This window comes from Sinocyclocheilus anshuiensis, unplaced genomic scaffold (assembly GCF_001515605.1).
Source record: "Sinocyclocheilus anshuiensis isolate Anshui unplaced genomic scaffold, SAMN03320099.WGS_v1.1 scaffold997, whole genome shotgun sequence".
NCBI lineage: Eukaryota > Metazoa > Chordata > Actinopteri > Cypriniformes > Cyprinidae > Sinocyclocheilus > Sinocyclocheilus anshuiensis.
Window position 1 is genome coordinate 1,113,471 of NW_015555715.1, and position 16,658 is coordinate 1,130,128.

The 16,658-nt window shown below is 36.9% G+C and overlaps 1 protein-coding gene across 5 annotated transcripts in view; it reads right to left on the reverse strand.

The window, feature by feature from the left end:
* Positions 1–711: 711 nt before the first annotated feature.
* Positions 712–16,658, reverse strand: part of LOC107672267 (zinc finger CCCH domain-containing protein 18-like) — a 27,094-nt gene continuing 11,147 nt past the window's right edge. For 2 of the 5 annotated variants that reach the window (XM_016465391.1, XM_016465392.1), the window contains exons 10-19: positions 7,785–7,970; positions 7,282–7,407; positions 7,038–7,133; positions 6,225–6,464; positions 3,609–3,728; positions 3,292–3,488; positions 2,676–2,878; positions 2,491–2,590; positions 2,204–2,300; positions 713–1,763 (exon numbers count right to left, since the gene is read on the reverse strand). In XM_016465391.1, the coding sequence (XP_016320877.1) occupies positions 1,538–1,763; positions 2,204–2,300; positions 2,491–2,590; positions 2,676–2,878; positions 3,292–3,488; positions 3,609–3,728; positions 6,225–6,464; positions 7,038–7,133; positions 7,282–7,407; positions 7,785–7,970 (1,591 nt within the window). In that variant the 3' untranslated portion in view covers positions 713–1,537. Of the gene's footprint in view, positions 1,764–2,203; positions 2,301–2,490; positions 2,591–2,675; positions 2,879–3,291; positions 3,489–3,608; positions 3,729–6,224; positions 6,465–7,037; positions 7,134–7,281; positions 7,408–7,784; positions 7,971–16,658 lie in introns of all 5 variants that reach the window. The other 3 variants (XM_016465395.1, XM_016465394.1, XM_016465393.1) reach the window with 3 other exon arrangements.

Genomic DNA, 16,658 nt, shown 5'->3' on the forward strand with positions numbered 1-16,658 from the left:
AGGAGTCCCCTAAGCTTCATGCATAAATTCTATACATTCTCCAGAGAATGTGAAACTGGTTATTTTGGCTATCAATCACACAAAGTGAATTAATTTCACTCACATGCTGACAGAAATGGTAATAATCAGTGTATTATATATGCAATTTGAAATACCCATCATTCATAGCAGACCGCACATTTACATTTTCTAATATTTATTAATGAACCATTTTTTTTTATACTAAACTCATTTTTATTGCTTATTTTTTATACAATGACCCAACAGTTTGAAGTCAACAGTAATTTGTATTATATTCAGCTGCACTGACACTAAATCAGAAGTGCACAACACTAATTGTACAAATCATGACAGCATAATCATTTAAAATAACTTATGAAAGAATGTGGGTGTATCATAGAAGAGCGTATAAGATTATTTAACTCCTACAATGACGTATAAAAAAGTACAAACAAAGGAAGATGAATAATGTTCCAACCCTGTCAATAAATTATCTTACTAATTTGCTGTAGGCATTGATTCTAAGCTGCAGAAGCAGGATAATGGATCAACAAACAGAGTCAAGCAATAAAATAAAACCGCACACCAGGTGATGGATATGTGCACAAGCTCTGGAGAAACAAAGTAGGGCATCAGACCTTCATGTGCGCACAGATGGAAAAGCCTTCCACTATGCAATCTTTCCATTAAAGAGGAAGCATTTCAACAGATTCATTATCTTTATCAAAATAGTTTATTTAGAAGCTTTTTTCTGTCACAAAAAGCAAGACGTAATTATTCCTTATCTCCAGGTGTCCCCATTGCAGCCTCTCACACTTTCAACTAAAAATGAGGGACAAATAAAATGCAGGTTTTCACTTGAAAAACTAGGGGAAACAACGCAGAATCTTAAAAAAAAAGCAATACTTCACATCATTGTCATTGGTTCTTTAGAATCATACACTTTAAGCAACAGGTATTCTGGCACCTGACTTTGTAGTTGTACATTGTGAAAAACAGTAAATGCTAAATACGTGGTGGTGGATACTAGTCAAATTCATTGATTAAGGTGGACTTTCCTAACTGTAAGGTTATGAAAAGACAGTTCCAGATTCTTTGAGCAGGACCAACGTGAAATGCGCAGATGCGTCCAGGATGGTCCAAACAGATTGAGCATACATCTGTCACACCGCAACTCACCACATAAAATAACAAGAGTAGGGATAAAGCAACTAGAATATGAGAGCGAAGGGATTGTGGTAGGATGAAGAGCAAAAATGTGCGCTGAATGTACAATTTTTTATCTTTGAGACACACTACAGAAAAGATTCCATCTTCCTGCGAAAACAAACAAGTGAACAGGGCCACTTCTCAACTTCAGCACATCAATATAAAATCTAGACAACCTCTCTCTGAGGGCAAAACCAGCAGAAATGTAACGGCGGTCTCTTTTCCCTAGGACATTTATGCCCTTAAGAGTTCAGAACGGCGACCATTTCTGGCAAACAATGGGCGTCAAGAAAACAGATGTCCCAGAAGTTGGATGACGCCAGGTTTATTATTTCCCAGGGATTTTGGCCCTTTTGCGGGCTATGGCATCCTCGACAGCCTTTAACTGTTTCAGCAGCTCCTCGCGACGAGAAAGTGTGCTGCTCGGCTTGCCCGGGCCGGAACTAGAAGCGGAGCCAGAGCCGGATCCAGCCCCGGGAGCAGGTGGTTTACCTGTAGACACAGCAGCAGGACCTTTCCCAGAAGACTTGGGTGGTGGAGATAAAGGACGCTTCCTGGAGAGGGAAAATATAAAGAATTGAGTGAATTACAAATATGGGATATTTTTAAATCTCTAGTCTTAGTCACACAAAGATAAAGCTTTTGTTACAAAACACCTTGATCCACCATGCACATAAAAAGGGAACTAATGCTGAACAAACATGGGGATTTTTATTTACTTATTTATTTTTTTAAAAGCTAGATTAATAAAAAAAAATCTGCTCACAATCACTGCTCAACATACAGAATATGACACATCTGAATGTGTTATTTACACAAACAGACCCATATCAAAGGGCAACTAATAGTTCTCATGCAAACAAATCAAATTAACAAATTTAAATTCATTCCAACATTTTTCCCTACATCAACATGTCAATTGACTACTGGAAATCACCACATATTTGAAGGGATATTCAGAAAGTGTGACAGAAAAGAAAGTGGCAGTGAGTACCTTTCTCCTTGTGGTGGCATGGGTCGAGGACCCTGGCCTTTGGGCCGATCCATTCTGGGAGACATCGAGGGCCGCCCGGGCATCCTCCTGTCTCGACCTATGGACATATCAGAGAGTAAAGCTTGAGGAACCGAGAGAGCAGATCGCTGTGAGGTGCACATCTGACTGAACTTCTGGACATCCTTTGAGGAAAGAGCTTAACCACAATCGTATCTGGCCGTATCAGATATCAAATTTCTGGAGGGGTTTTCTAATGGACAGCTAATGTGCCGTGTTGTGTTGTTTACCTCTGTCAGGTGAAAGTGCTATCCTCTTGCTGAGAGGCGAAGGGGGTCGCTCTTTATCGGCAGGAAAGTACCTTTTTCTATTGCCCCTGTCGGTTTGCTGCTGGCCAAAGAGGAATTAAAAAGTCATTCAACCATCATACATTTCTGAGCAGCTGCATGACCATAACGACACATTCCCCATTTACCTTGTTGAGCAGGGTAAGTTTGATGTCCTTGTGAGATCCGTATCCTCCCGGAGGACCCATAGGAGGCGGGAGCATGGGGTGACCTCTGTTCCCGGATCTAGGCACGCTGGAGCTGGTTTTGGGTGGGAGACCGGAGGGGTCCACTCGTTTTCGCTCCTCTTTGAAAGGTTCGTCCTTTTTTGGTGGTTTTGGTGGTGGTTTTCCTTAAAGGAACACCAAACAAAACAGCAGTGTTATTATAGCATTATTTATATACCATTAAATATTTATTAATATTTTGAATTACTGTTATTTTACATTTTCGGTTTTCATTTTATTTTTTATTGTTTATATTTTAGTAATTTTTTGTGCGCTTTTCTCATTTTTATTATTATTTTTATTTCAGTTTTAGCTTGGCAGATATTTCAGTTAGCTTCCAAAGCAACATTTCTAATTTAAAGTTTTCTAAGGTTAAGTTTTTCATTTAATATTTATATTTTATTTTATTTTACTGAAGCTTCATTTCAGTGAAGGATTTTTAGTCTCATTTTTAGTTTACAATGACCAAATTCCAAAACAGCAATGTTAAAATTAGATTAATGGCCTGTTGGAATCACATGCGACAAGTCCACGGTACCTCTGTCTTTGTTGGGGCCCTTGTCCCGAGGAGGGCCCCTTTCCTTGCGGGCATGGCCTGGAGTGGGTGATCGGGAGCTGGCAGAGGACACGGGGCTGGCCAGGTCAGCGTACATGTCATCAGAGTCGGCACTCCTGACTGAGCTACTGCTGGAGGAGGCGGATGAGACAGATGACACGCTACTGACCGACAGAGACCTGTGAAACCACACAGACAATCTTGTGATAACCCATGATATCTGCATTTGATTTTTTTTAGAATAGGTAAAGATATATTTGTTTTTCCTTTGGACTCTACTGTCTCTGTGCATCGCATACCTAGACTTATGGGACCCGCAACGGGACCGGGAGAGTGAGGCGGAGGAGGAACGGGATCTTGAGCGTGAGCTGGAGCCAGAAAAACTGCTGCCACTCACACTGCCACTCACTGTTCGCCTGCTGGAGAAACAGACAGGAAGAGAGAAACAGAAACATAATAAAATGCTGGTCACACACTGGAGATGAAACTAGTGTAGCTAATTAGTGCAGTTCAAGTACGAACAACTCTTCTGGACCGATTCTGTTAATTAATCATTTAGTAACTCACGAATTATAGGTTATGTTCAGTCTGATGAATCCTTCATTGAATGAACTCACTCAACCCATCAGAACAGTTACTGAATCAATGAATCTGATAATGAAGCTTCAAAGCTTCATTCAGACCACAAAGCATTTCTGTAGTCATTACAATTCTGCAAGTGAAAAATCCAAAGCAAAGGGAAGAACACAAAGCATCCATGTTGCACTTGATGTTCTTCTGTGTCACAGCACAGAATGTTCCTCTTTGACAATAACAACTGTGGACACTACAACAATTTTTTTAACGGAAGCCAGTTCTCATAATTTAGCTATTTTAAAATGTAGTAATATTACACAAGATTACAGTTTTTTTTATACATTTGTATTCTATATTTGATCAAATAAATTGCAGTCTTGGCAAGTATGAGCTCTCGAAAAAAAAAAGTGCAAAATAAACATCACATGCCTTTAGAGCCGAGTGAAGAGAGAGTACAGTCAGCTGGGACTTGATAAGAGAAAATCTGAATATCTTACAAGCAAAGCACACACCCAAATTCCTGCCAGTCAAAGTGATCATGAAATGTTCTCTCTTTCTTTATTAAAGGGGTCATATGATGCGATTTCAATTTTTCCTTTCTCTTTGGAGTGTTACAAGCTCTTGGTGCACAAAGAAGATCTGTAAAGTTGCAAAGACTAAGGTCTCAAATCCAAAGAGATATTCTTTATAAAAATTAAGAGTCAGCCACACCTACCTAAAACGGCTCATTCTAACACCCCCCCACATACCTACGTCACTATCTGGGAAGATTTGCATAACGCCGCCCAAATGTTCACACAAAGAAAGTAGGCGTAACTTTTATTACACCAAATAATGTTCTTTTTAGCATCATATGACCCCTTTAAAAAAAAATTTAATTGTTGAAGGGTTTATCCTTTGCCCTATTGTCTTATAGAGCTGATACAACATTAAAAAAAATGCAGAATATTTCGATGACTTCTAAGTGTAGCACGTCCTTAACAGACATGAATGATGCTTCATAATGGTGAAGTTTGTTGAGGAAGAAGATTTTCCTCCTATTTTCACCATTTTAGAGTGGTGGAGAATAAGCAAAGAAATCTTGTACACACGGCCGGTTAACAGCCACCCACAATATACAACCACAGAGCAACAACCTACAAGTTTTGTATGAGCAAGCACCAGCCACATTAACTTAAAAAAAAACCTACTTACTGATATTAACATGAAATATTAAAGGTTTGGAGGAAAGGTTAATCTGCATCAGATGTGCTAACAACATCTGGCCAAATGCCAATGACATAATGCCAGATATGACAACTATGATAAGTCCACAAAAGCTTCTTTGTTTTGAAGCTTTAGAACAAGCAGGACAGGAGATTTTCCTGAACACCCACGCAGGGTATTCCACATCCACAGTGAAACTTCACTCTCACTGCTACAGATCATAGAACTGTCACATACTGCTTCCCTGTGCTGAAAAAGTGACCCTTCTAGACACTCACACACACAGAACACTGGTCATTGGGTAATGGTTCATATGCAAATACACTCAAAACACAAATGTCAAAAAACAATCACAAAATAACAAAACAACAACACAAGCATACATTCATATTCAAGCCACAAAAAAAATCTCCAGCTCTTATGGTGATGCAATCCTTAACCTTGAAGAAATTTATTTTTTTCTATTTACTACTAACCCTCATGTCATTCCAAATCCCTTTGATATTTTATTCCATGGAAAACAAAGTGATTAAATCAATAAATAAATAGAAAAAACAAAACAAAAAACAAACAAACCGGGTCTGACGCAAAGCTCCAAAATGAAATAATAAAAAGAAATATTATTTAAATAAATTACATTTTAAAATATATATGTATTATGAATTAAAAACAAATATATAAAAGTATAGATTCATGCTCTATATTTCAAGCTTTGTGTGACAAACAGACTTAATTCAAGGAAATAAATTAACATTTTACATCATTATTCACTGAAAATAACACTTAACATGCCACTAGCAGAAAGAGAATTGCAAACATAACCATTTTCAAACGGGCGTCAAACTCTCTTGATTAAAAAGACCACTATTACTACACTATTATTTTGCTGTTTGTTATTTTGGAAATTGACAACCCTTACCCTCATCATCTCATGGGGAGAAGGGGGAAAAAAAATCCAAAAACCTTTTGCATTTTACAAAAGAAAGAAATGTGAAAAATTTTGGATCAACAAGTAAATAAATACAGAATTGTAATTTTTAGGTGAACGATCCATGTAAATGGCCATTAAAACAACATAGCAAAGAGTGATAGTGTGTGTCAGTGGCAGAATGAACACGTAACGTGTGCTGTACCTGCGGGGTGGGTTGTGCTGTTGACGTTCTTTCTTGCGTCCTTCTCTCATGTTGGCTGGTTCTCTCGGCTCTCTGGGTCCAGGAGGTCTTCCAGCTGGACGGGGGATGGGGGTCTTTCCTGTCTCTGTGATTGGCTTGGGTGGCTTACCCAGCTGTTCAGGCAACGAGGGGCTGGGCATCATTTTGGGGGGTCCTTTCTCCCTGCGAGGAGGGGGCAGTGCACCAGGCTTCAATGGATGGCTGAATGAAGATATGTATTTTCATGTGCATGCAGTGAGTAAATGAGAAGACCAGTACAGACAACTATGGCTAGAAATAGACAAAACATTGAACCTCAGGCTTGTGTTGATACAGAATAGTATACTGCTATTCAAAAGTTTAAGGTTGGTAAGTTTTTGAAAGAAATTTCTGATTTATTTAATCAAAAATACAGCAATACTGTGAAATATTAATACAACTTTAAATAACTTTAATAAATATTATAATGTAATTTATTCTAGCAATGGAAAAGTCACATGGCCCTTCATAAATCATTCTAATATATTGATTTGGTACTCAAGAAAAACGTTGAAAACAGTTGTGCTGCTAAAACTTTTGTGGAAACCATGACACATGATTCTTTGAGGAATAAAAAGTTCTTATGTAACATAAAACAGTCTTTACTGTCACGTCTGATCAATTCAATGGTTCCTTTCTGAATAAAAGTATTAATTTCTTTCAAAAAGAAAAAAAAAAATATTTCGGACCCCAAACTTTTGAACAGTAATGTATAAACCAAATGTGTTTTGAGAGCATGAGTGTGTGCATTTTTACCCTTTCAATGCACCAGGAGGCTGCTCAGCTTTGTTCTTATTAGTGTTTCTTTGTGCCGAGGGGGTCGGGGAGGGTGAGGAAGAGAAGGATCGTGATCTAGACAATGGAAAATAAAGTGATTAATAACAGCAAAGATTCACAGTAAAAGCAAGCCAATTATAAATGTGGTATACTGAATGTTCCGGAAGTCATTACAGCAAATTAGCATGACAAATCAAGATTGTCGTGAACTGTGATATCTTGCCTAGAGCGGCTTCCGCTGAAAGAGCTGTGCTGAGAGGAGTGACTTGAGTAGGAACTCATTGAAGATGACCGTGAATGAGATTGGGAAGAGCCAGAACCCGTGAACGATGAGGATCGGGATGAAGACCTGGAAAAATAGAGAAATGTTTAAATAAAAGCACCACACCTTAACTTAAAGGAACAATTCACCCAAAAATAAAAATTAATTTATTTACTCACCCTGATGTCGTTCTGAACCTGTATTCTCTTCAGACTTTTATTTCTTTTGGAACACAAAAACGTTTCAACTGATTTTGTCCATATATTGAAAGTCAATGGGGTCCAAAACAACATCTTTCTCAAAATATTGTTTTATGTTCCAGAAGAAACAATGACAAACAGGTTTGGAATGACAAGAGGGTTTTTCATGAACTATCCCTTTAACTAGCAAAAAAAGTGGGCAAAGCATCCCCTAATCAAATGACGCCAATGTCTGGTTCAATAGTTCCATGGCAGGTATCTTACCTAGATGAATTGGAAAGGGAAACTGAAGATCCGGAGGGCCTGTGTCGTCTATGGCCACGTGGAGGGGAGCCCATGAGACCAGGTCTTCTCCTAGGGGACTTAGACCTGCGCCAGGGGTCTTTCCATTCATCTGGCCTCTTGGGCAATGGGACCATCTCCTTCTTAGGTGGTGGCTCCATTGGCCCTCTGAAAAGAAAAACAAGAAAAAGGGGATTTAGAAAGTATGCACCTATAGCGTATATAGAACTATAGAGTTTCTTTAACTTGACAATAGGGTTGGGTATCGAAAACCGGTTACATTTTAGAACTGGTTCCAAATTTCCAAGAACCGGGTATTCGATAAGACGCGTGCATTTCGATTCTGCTTAACGATTCCTGCGTTCGCATATTAATGTGATTAAAAACGATTTAAGTGCAGGAACGGAAAGAACTTGCGCCCTGTTTGCGTGCAGCGCACACGAAGCGCAAGCGCGAGAACAGAGGTCGCGGTACGGGTTCCCGGTTTGTGTCCGTTCTCGAACCGTTCCGTGTATTTCCACTGTAGAAAAGGTTGTTCCGGGCCGAAACTGACTTTTTTCATATTTGTCGACCAATATGCAGAAAACTACGTCAGTATATCATCATAAACACAGCCGTTTTTGTCTTACGTGAATGTAAACAGATGAGAAAGAAAACACACATGGTACAGTATTTTTAGATCTGTGTGCGTTCGGTGTTAAAGAGACAGCAGCCTAATAAACGCGTTGCCTGTCATTAATGTTAAGCAAAGAACAAAAGAAAATCATTCACTGATCTTGACTGAATATATTTAATAACTTTAATTGATGAATCTATATTTTATTTATGAAAAGAAAACTATGCAGTGTTTTTAAACTGTTAATTACAGTTTCTGTACCTGAAATTTTGTTCAGTTGTATTTATTTATGATATTGCTAATTGATTTGTTTGTTCCTATCTTATTACTGACTGTTTACTTGTCTTTAACGTTTTAATATTTGAAATTTATATTAATCTAGTTGTTTTTGCTGTGGTATTTTTTTTTAAAGCATAGGCATAATTCCTCTTGCAGTGTTCTGTAGGCTGCTGATTTTTGCTCGTGTTATTCAGCTTCAACAGAATGCTTTGTAAAAAGACAGAATAAATGTTTGACATCTAAATGTTTGACTTAATTAAATCGGAATCGATAAAATTCAAACGATACCCAACCCTACTTGACAAACTCAATCTCAATGACATATTTCCTTTAAAAAAAGTTAACATTTGAGGTTCTCTTAGTGAAAGCCAAATGTTTACAATTAGCAGACTGAATTTCCACATTCTCTGTAAAAGAAGCTGTCACTGAGATGATAAAGTCTGCATAGATTTGTCGTCATCTTATCTAGACGCAACAGAAGCACGAGTCTTCCTTAAACAAGAATATACAGGTGCATCTCAATAAATTAGAATGTCGTGGAAAAGTTCATTTCAGTAATTCAACTCAAATTGTGAAATCACAATTTGAGTTGAATTACTGAAATAAATGAACTTTTCCACGACATTCTAATTTATTGAGATGCACCTGTACCTGTTCATTTCCTGAAAAACATTAGAAAACCCCCAAATATATGCATGCCAACTGACATTTCCAAATCACCATTAGGTAAACAATATTCGGCAATGTTAAAATTAAACGACCTGCATTACAGTGACCTTACAATGTTTACATTTTCACAGGGAGGAGCTGCTATAGTGATAAAAAAAAACATATCAAATTTGAATTATTTCTCATAAAATTACAATAAACTGTAGTGTATCAAAGTAATTTTATATGGAGGCAGCAGACTAGATCCTCTTCACTGACTTTGAAGCCATCCAACTGTTCATCAGGAAGAAAGAGCTGCCAAGAAACTTCTCATAAGTAGGGTCAAATGTCTCTTCATTTGCATCACTTCATAGGCCTGTATTATGCAAGTCTTTGTACCCAAAAGTATGCATGACTTTCCCACAAAGAAGAACTTGCATAAACCTGAAAACCTGATTCAGTCAGCCCTTGTTCAAATAAAATGTATTAGCTCTATGCTGTATTACTAAACTACTATCATTGTTGTCTTTAGCCCACTCCATTTGCTCCAGGAAATCTAGTGCTCTCAGGTCACATGTTTAGTAATTAAATAAAACAGCTGACCTTACTTTGTAATTTACCATTTCTATGGGTAATATCAAAGCAGTTGGCTACCATTCAAACACCGTACCAGAAAACACAGATGACATCCATGAACTGGAGAAACTACCTCATATTTCCCACACAATTCCTGCTCAAAAGACAAAGTAAACAGTTGTTTTCCGGTAACGAGGTATCTAGTTTACCATCTTAAGTATGTTTATTTCCCCCAGAAGAGCCAGAGATTTCCCCTGTGCTTCAGTTCAAAGAAGAATTTAGAATCGTTAATAATATTTAAAAATTACACCTTCATATTTTTGCTTATTACTGCTTCTATAATTATCCAATGTTGATGTTCAATTTCTCTGGATATCCATGGCTTCAGTTGTGCAAAATCAGACTCCGTTTGAAAAGTTCTTTATTGAATTCCAGCCCATAAAATGTAGTAAGCAGACCTTGGTGGTCATATCGCCTGACCAGCTGGGCCTCCAGTAGTCCCATATGAAAGTTTAATTTCTCTGGAGATTCCTACTATATTTTCACCAAAGCCATTTGGGCAAAAGTTAAAGTTTGGGAGTTTTTGAAAAAGTTGCTGATTAATCCTTGGGCTAATTAAAGATCATTACATTAAGCTATTAGTTAAACTAAGGGCATTCCACATCATGCATACTAAAGTATACCTTATAATGACTAACGTGATACAGCCTACCTGGAATGTCCTTCTGGGTGAGATCAGAGTAAACAAACCTGAGGCAAGTATTGCAGTGTACCTAAAAATAGCACAGACAACCTACGCTATTTTTAGACGTAGACTCTGAGCTCACCTTTAATTTCCTGTTTGTATGGAAAAAAAAAAAGGAAGCACATAGTTCCGTAAAGAAAAGTTTTATGCAGAGCAGTAACGTGGCAAAAACACAAATCAAAAAAATCCAATTAAGTACTTACAAATAACAAAAAATGGGAGACAAACATTTTTTAACAGTTCAAAGTATTTTACCAGATGTATTAGTCATACTTGAAAATCCTGTTTGGCTCATAACCGAGTTAAATCAGATTACAAAAAAGTTATCTTGCAATTTGTTAAAATCACTGCACATGTACACTACTGTTAAAAAATTTGAGGCCGGTTAGATTTTTGCACCAAGGCTGAATTTATTTGATCAAAAACAGAAAAAAAGCAATATTTTGAAATATTATAAAAATTTTAAATAACTATTAAAGTGTAATTTATTCCTGTGATGGAACCCTGTGTCACATGATTCTTCAGAAATCATTTTAATATGCTGATCTGGTGCCCAATAAACATTTATTATTATTATTATCAAAGTTGAAAACACTTGTGCTGCTTAATTAATATTTTTCTGGAAATCGTGATGCATTGCTTCCCACAGGTTTGAAATATACTTGCGGTGGTAGCTGGGTTGAAAAACCTTATACCTAGTGCTGGGCGGTATACCGGTTCATACCGAATACCGGTGTTTATTTTTGTTATGATATGAATTTTTAAAATACCGCAATACCGGTGTATGTCACTTAAACAACGTTCGGAACGCGACACTGTTTGAAAGGGGTCCCTTTTCACTGTTGCACTGTGGTGAGGGCACAGCTGTATGTGTTACTTAGCGTGATTTCGCAAGTGCTGTCCCGCGAACGCGAGGTCTGACTTACCCGGAGAAGTGTCGCCTCTCTCGGCGTCTGTGCTGTGCAGTGAGCGGCAGAGAAGCAGCGCTTTCAGTTGGCCGCACCGCAGCCGACTCGTCAATAAATGAGTACAAAACAGCATCATAATTCATCAACTCGACTTTAAATGAGCGCTATTCACTGATTGAGTATCACTTTGAAGCAGTCTGAAGCCTTGTTACACTGCAGCGCTCTTTTTTTTTATTTTTTATGAAATCATAGCCTTTTGAAGTTTAATAATCAATAGGCTGTATCGCGATTTATGTTTTTCCATCCCCAAAATATAAGACATCTTAAAATTATCATTAAGACGTTTGTTTTAACGTTGAAGACTTATGACATTAAATTTAAGAAAACTCACCTGGAGGGATTTTGCTTTATTCACACGTGCTCCTAAATATATTTTACAGTTCACACTGCACACATCTATTTTTAGTCACAAATGCGAATGAAGCACCTGCACTGTCGGGTCGAGCCCTGTCTTTTATGTGAAATATCCACGTGGGAACTTTTACACTAGTTAATCGATCGTAGATGGTTTCATTATGTCGGGCGGATAAAAAAAAAAAAAAAAACAGTATAAGAGGATAAAAATAATAAAAGCAAAAATGTTTCTCCAAATATACTTGGGCGGCCGTTAATATACCTGAGCGGCCCACCAGAAAAGTCTAGGTGTGGGAAACACCGTGGTACTGAATAGAAAGTTCAACAGAAGAGCATTTATTAGAATCAGAAATCTTTTGTAACTTTTTAAATGTATTTACTGTCAAATTTGATAAATTTAATGCGGAGTAAAAGTATGACTTTATTTCCAAAAAAAAAAAAAAAAAATGTGATGGGATTGTCCTTGCTGTCACTTTTCACACTACGAGTATGCTAGATATCAATGTAGCACTAAATCAGAAAGTTCCTAAGAAGAGCTCCAGGTCATAAACCACAGTTAACAGAGGTTAGGAGTTGTGTCATCTGACTACAGGTCTTATGAGTTACTTATGAGTTAAGATTGCAAAATGTGTGTACACTACACTGCAAAAATATCTTTAAAAATTACAACCTTGCATCATTTTGACTGATACAGAATGATTCCTGCATCACTGAATAGTTATTCATTCATTTATTCATATAAATCTATAAGCTTCAAATAAGTTTAGACTTCATCATGAATGCAAGAGTGACATTTATTACAGGAAAGTACACAGATGCAGAGATGTTTATAATAAGAAAATAATAAATGCAACATTTGTTGCTCTTATGTCTAAAACTAATATTAAAAATTATATCCGGAAAACATATTTCAATGAATTGCTTCATGCTTGCAGAAAAATTCAACCATCTCTATCTGTAATCATGACATCTGATCTCTGCAGAGAATATCGGAAAACAAGATAAAAGATGGTTTTAGACTGAAGTCATTGCATTGTCTTCTTTATCACGGGAACCGGCATGCTCTAAATCAGGGTGTAACTCAACTCCTGGAAGACATTCAGCCGATGATGTAACTTTCAGCCACACCTCCATGAGCAGGTTATAATTGTGTGCTGGGCTAAAATCAGACTCACACAGGAAGAATGCCTTAAAGAAAAACAGCCTATAACAACGCAGCTTGGAAGAACTCGCAGGTTTACGTAAAGAAATAAATAAAAACTAATGTGTTTGAAAAGTCTCTCATGCTGAACAAGACTGCAAATTATTTGATTGAAAACACTGTAAAAAATAGCACTGTGTAATATTAAAAATTAAAAAAGCAATTTTCTATTTTAAAACATTTTATTCCTGTGGTGGAAAAGCTGAATTTACGGCAGGCATTACTCCAGTTTTCAATGGCATATTTTCCTTCAGAAATCAATTAAATTTTAAAGGACAACATTTTCGGCACAAATAAATGGTTCCTAATAAAACCAGGAACATACATTAAGAATGTAAACAGAGTATTTTGGAATAATAAAAATACATGTATTAAAATATATTTTAACAGTGAACTAACTGCATTAACAAGTTCAGCTGTTTCTATATAGGCAAACTCTTTCTGACATGACTCTTGTTTACAAAGAACAAACCGGAATCAAAATACCTGCCATTTCATCACTTCATCCCTTCTCTAAATGTATCACCTGTGTGACGTAAAATGATGAAACCTACAATGCCAACAGAAATACTGACGCTAAAGCATAATTCCAGTATTGTAAAAGCCGCCTGCCATAAACAGGCAAAAAATAAACAGGGTTCTACCCATAACCCGTTTTGTGGCATACCTAACTATTGTGCTATACTGTGCTATTTATTCTTGGCTTGGCATAGTTCTAGTTCTATGTCTAAACATCTAAGTACACAAAACGTGATAATGAAACACAGCATACAGTACACAGTGGTGAAAACCACAGAACAACTGCTAGGTCAGCAAACACACTCATGGCACGACATCTAATGGTTCAATTAATATTTCAAAATGCCCTGACATTATAATGAAGTCTGGAATATCACAGGCAGCCGAATAATACAAATTAAGTAGAAGCATAACAAAAGACCAATACATTACAATGAAGGGGGCGACACAGAGGAATATACCAAACATAGACACAATGGAAAAGAGAACCAGATTCAATTCCTCTTCTGGCCTCTCCACATCTTTGGACAATCCTGATTCCATAAAAATACATTTCCATTTAAACGGAAAAAAAAACTTCAACAAATGCATACTTCACAAACCTATCATAAATTATGACTGGCAATTTAAACATTTTTGGTGTTATAAATAGGTCGGGTAGCGTTTTTTTTTCTTTTCTCGATACCAGTGCCAAATCGATACTTTTAAAACGGTTCCGGTGCCTAAACGGTGTCTGAACCGATACTTATTAAAAACTAAATAAATAAATAAATAAAAATTCCCCCAAAAATGATGGATTGGCCATTAGCACTATAAACACATGATGTCTGTTTCATTCATACTGGATGCCAGAGGGCGCCCTCGCACAGAAAAGCCACATATTTAGTCACAGAAGTAGCGGATCCTGACCCTCCAGGAAATGCCTCATATGGACAAAGGCATTGCTATTATAGCTGTAACTGAGTAAACAGAACAAAAAAAAACCCGGAAAGCGGGAGAGAGACAAAGTGGGATTATGGTGTCTACTGGGTCAGATCGATAGTTAGGCAAATTAAAACTAAAGAAAAACGTATGCAACTTAAGCTTCGAAATGACAGACAACGAACAAAAAAGGTCATTCTCAATTCAGAAGAGTGCACACACAGCTTGTGTCTGTGAATGCTTCTCATACTCGCTCCTCTCTGCCCCACGCGGCGCGAATCCCGCGTCACGGGCAAGCGCTGAAGCTTGACTTTGCAAATTTAAAATCGCAAATCAAATCGAGTATCTGTCAAAAAAAAAATCGCAATTTGATATTTCCCCCAAATCGCACAGCCCTACAATTAAGTATATTTATAATCCATTGCTAATCGATGTATTCTTTTTAAAGTAGCCTATGGAACATATTGTCTGCCTCATTCTGTGACAACTGACAAGAAGCCACATCAGATCACAAAAGGAAGCATTTGACTGGTGTTGTGGAGTAAGAAGGTTATAATGTTCTCTTTTGTTGGACAACAGGTTTAGAAATGTGAATACAAGGGAGGTTTAGCTTTAGGCATTTTAATTTAAGCATGTTTAGCTTAGTTAACGGAAGGCTACCTGCTGCCATCAGAGCAAGTGTAATTACTGCATTCACGTGCTCCTCGGATGCTCTCATTTCCCGAGTTGAGCTTTTAAGTCGGAATGTGAAAACAACATGGACACTCGTTACTACAAAGATTTGTTGGATTTGTATTATTAGAGCTTTTCGACTTGAGTTCACGTGCATTTTCTCAGTCGGGAAATTATTTTTCACGTGCGGTGCCGGTGATGATGTTTCTTACGTCCGTTTCGGAGAACCAGAGGACAAATATTTCAATCGATCGCTCAGGCATGGCACCGAAATGAGGCACCAAAATCTGCGTTCTGATTCGGTTCTAGTACATACCGGTTACATAGGTACCGGTGCCATATTGGTACCGGGTTTCGGTACCCAACCCTAGTTATAAAACTGTGGATTATAAACTGTAGGCTTTTGTTCAGTGACATGAGAATAAACAGTATATTAACTTCTAAAGCCACATTTTGTAATGTATATTGAATGGTTTCTTCAGCCAAAATAATGTCATTTGGGGGGTTTCTCAGCAGATATTTATATAGAATTACATGTGATTTATTTAATTAATTAATATTTCATTAAATAAAACTAATTAAAAAAAAATAATTTAAAATGATAAAATAAAGATTAAAATTTATGTTAAATCCACATATATTTATATAATTGCTATAGTATCAGTTAGGACTTTAAAGGGTTGCGATATAAAATGTCTATTGATAGAGATTCTACTATATTGTGTATAATCACGAGATGTAAATATAAATGCACACCACAGTACTAAGTTATTCACAATCACACGTTGAAGAAATATGCATAAATGAGAAAATTAAGTGTAGAACGTGCTTGATGTTGCCATAAAACAGAAGTTGCTATAATCTTTTCTTTCCTATTGTGATGTATATCTGAGTGACTTGATTTTGTCCATCGGCAACTGATTGGATCTTTGCCATTTGCTATTGCTGTGATCTCAAGCAGATGACAGTTTGTCCCACACTTATACCAGTAAACACGTCAGAGAAGAGATGTTGTTGCAAGTTATTTTGATAAAATATTATGAGGGCACATCAGTTAAAAAAATAATAATAATCATGTGCACAGATCGATTATTTACAATAAATACTGCAATATTCTAGCAAAAAAAAAAAAAGTAATTTTTGATTTCAGGGTGACTTTAAAAATAAATTTTGACTGAATATCTTTAGTAGATTTAATAAGGATCAATGTAAATGTAATTTATACGGTGAAGGCTAAGCAGTGTTTTATTTTTACATTTGATTATTCAGTTTCGGTTGTATTTTTTCTCTGCAGACACACCTACCTGAAAATACTTATATATATATATATATATATATATATATATAGAGAAACATA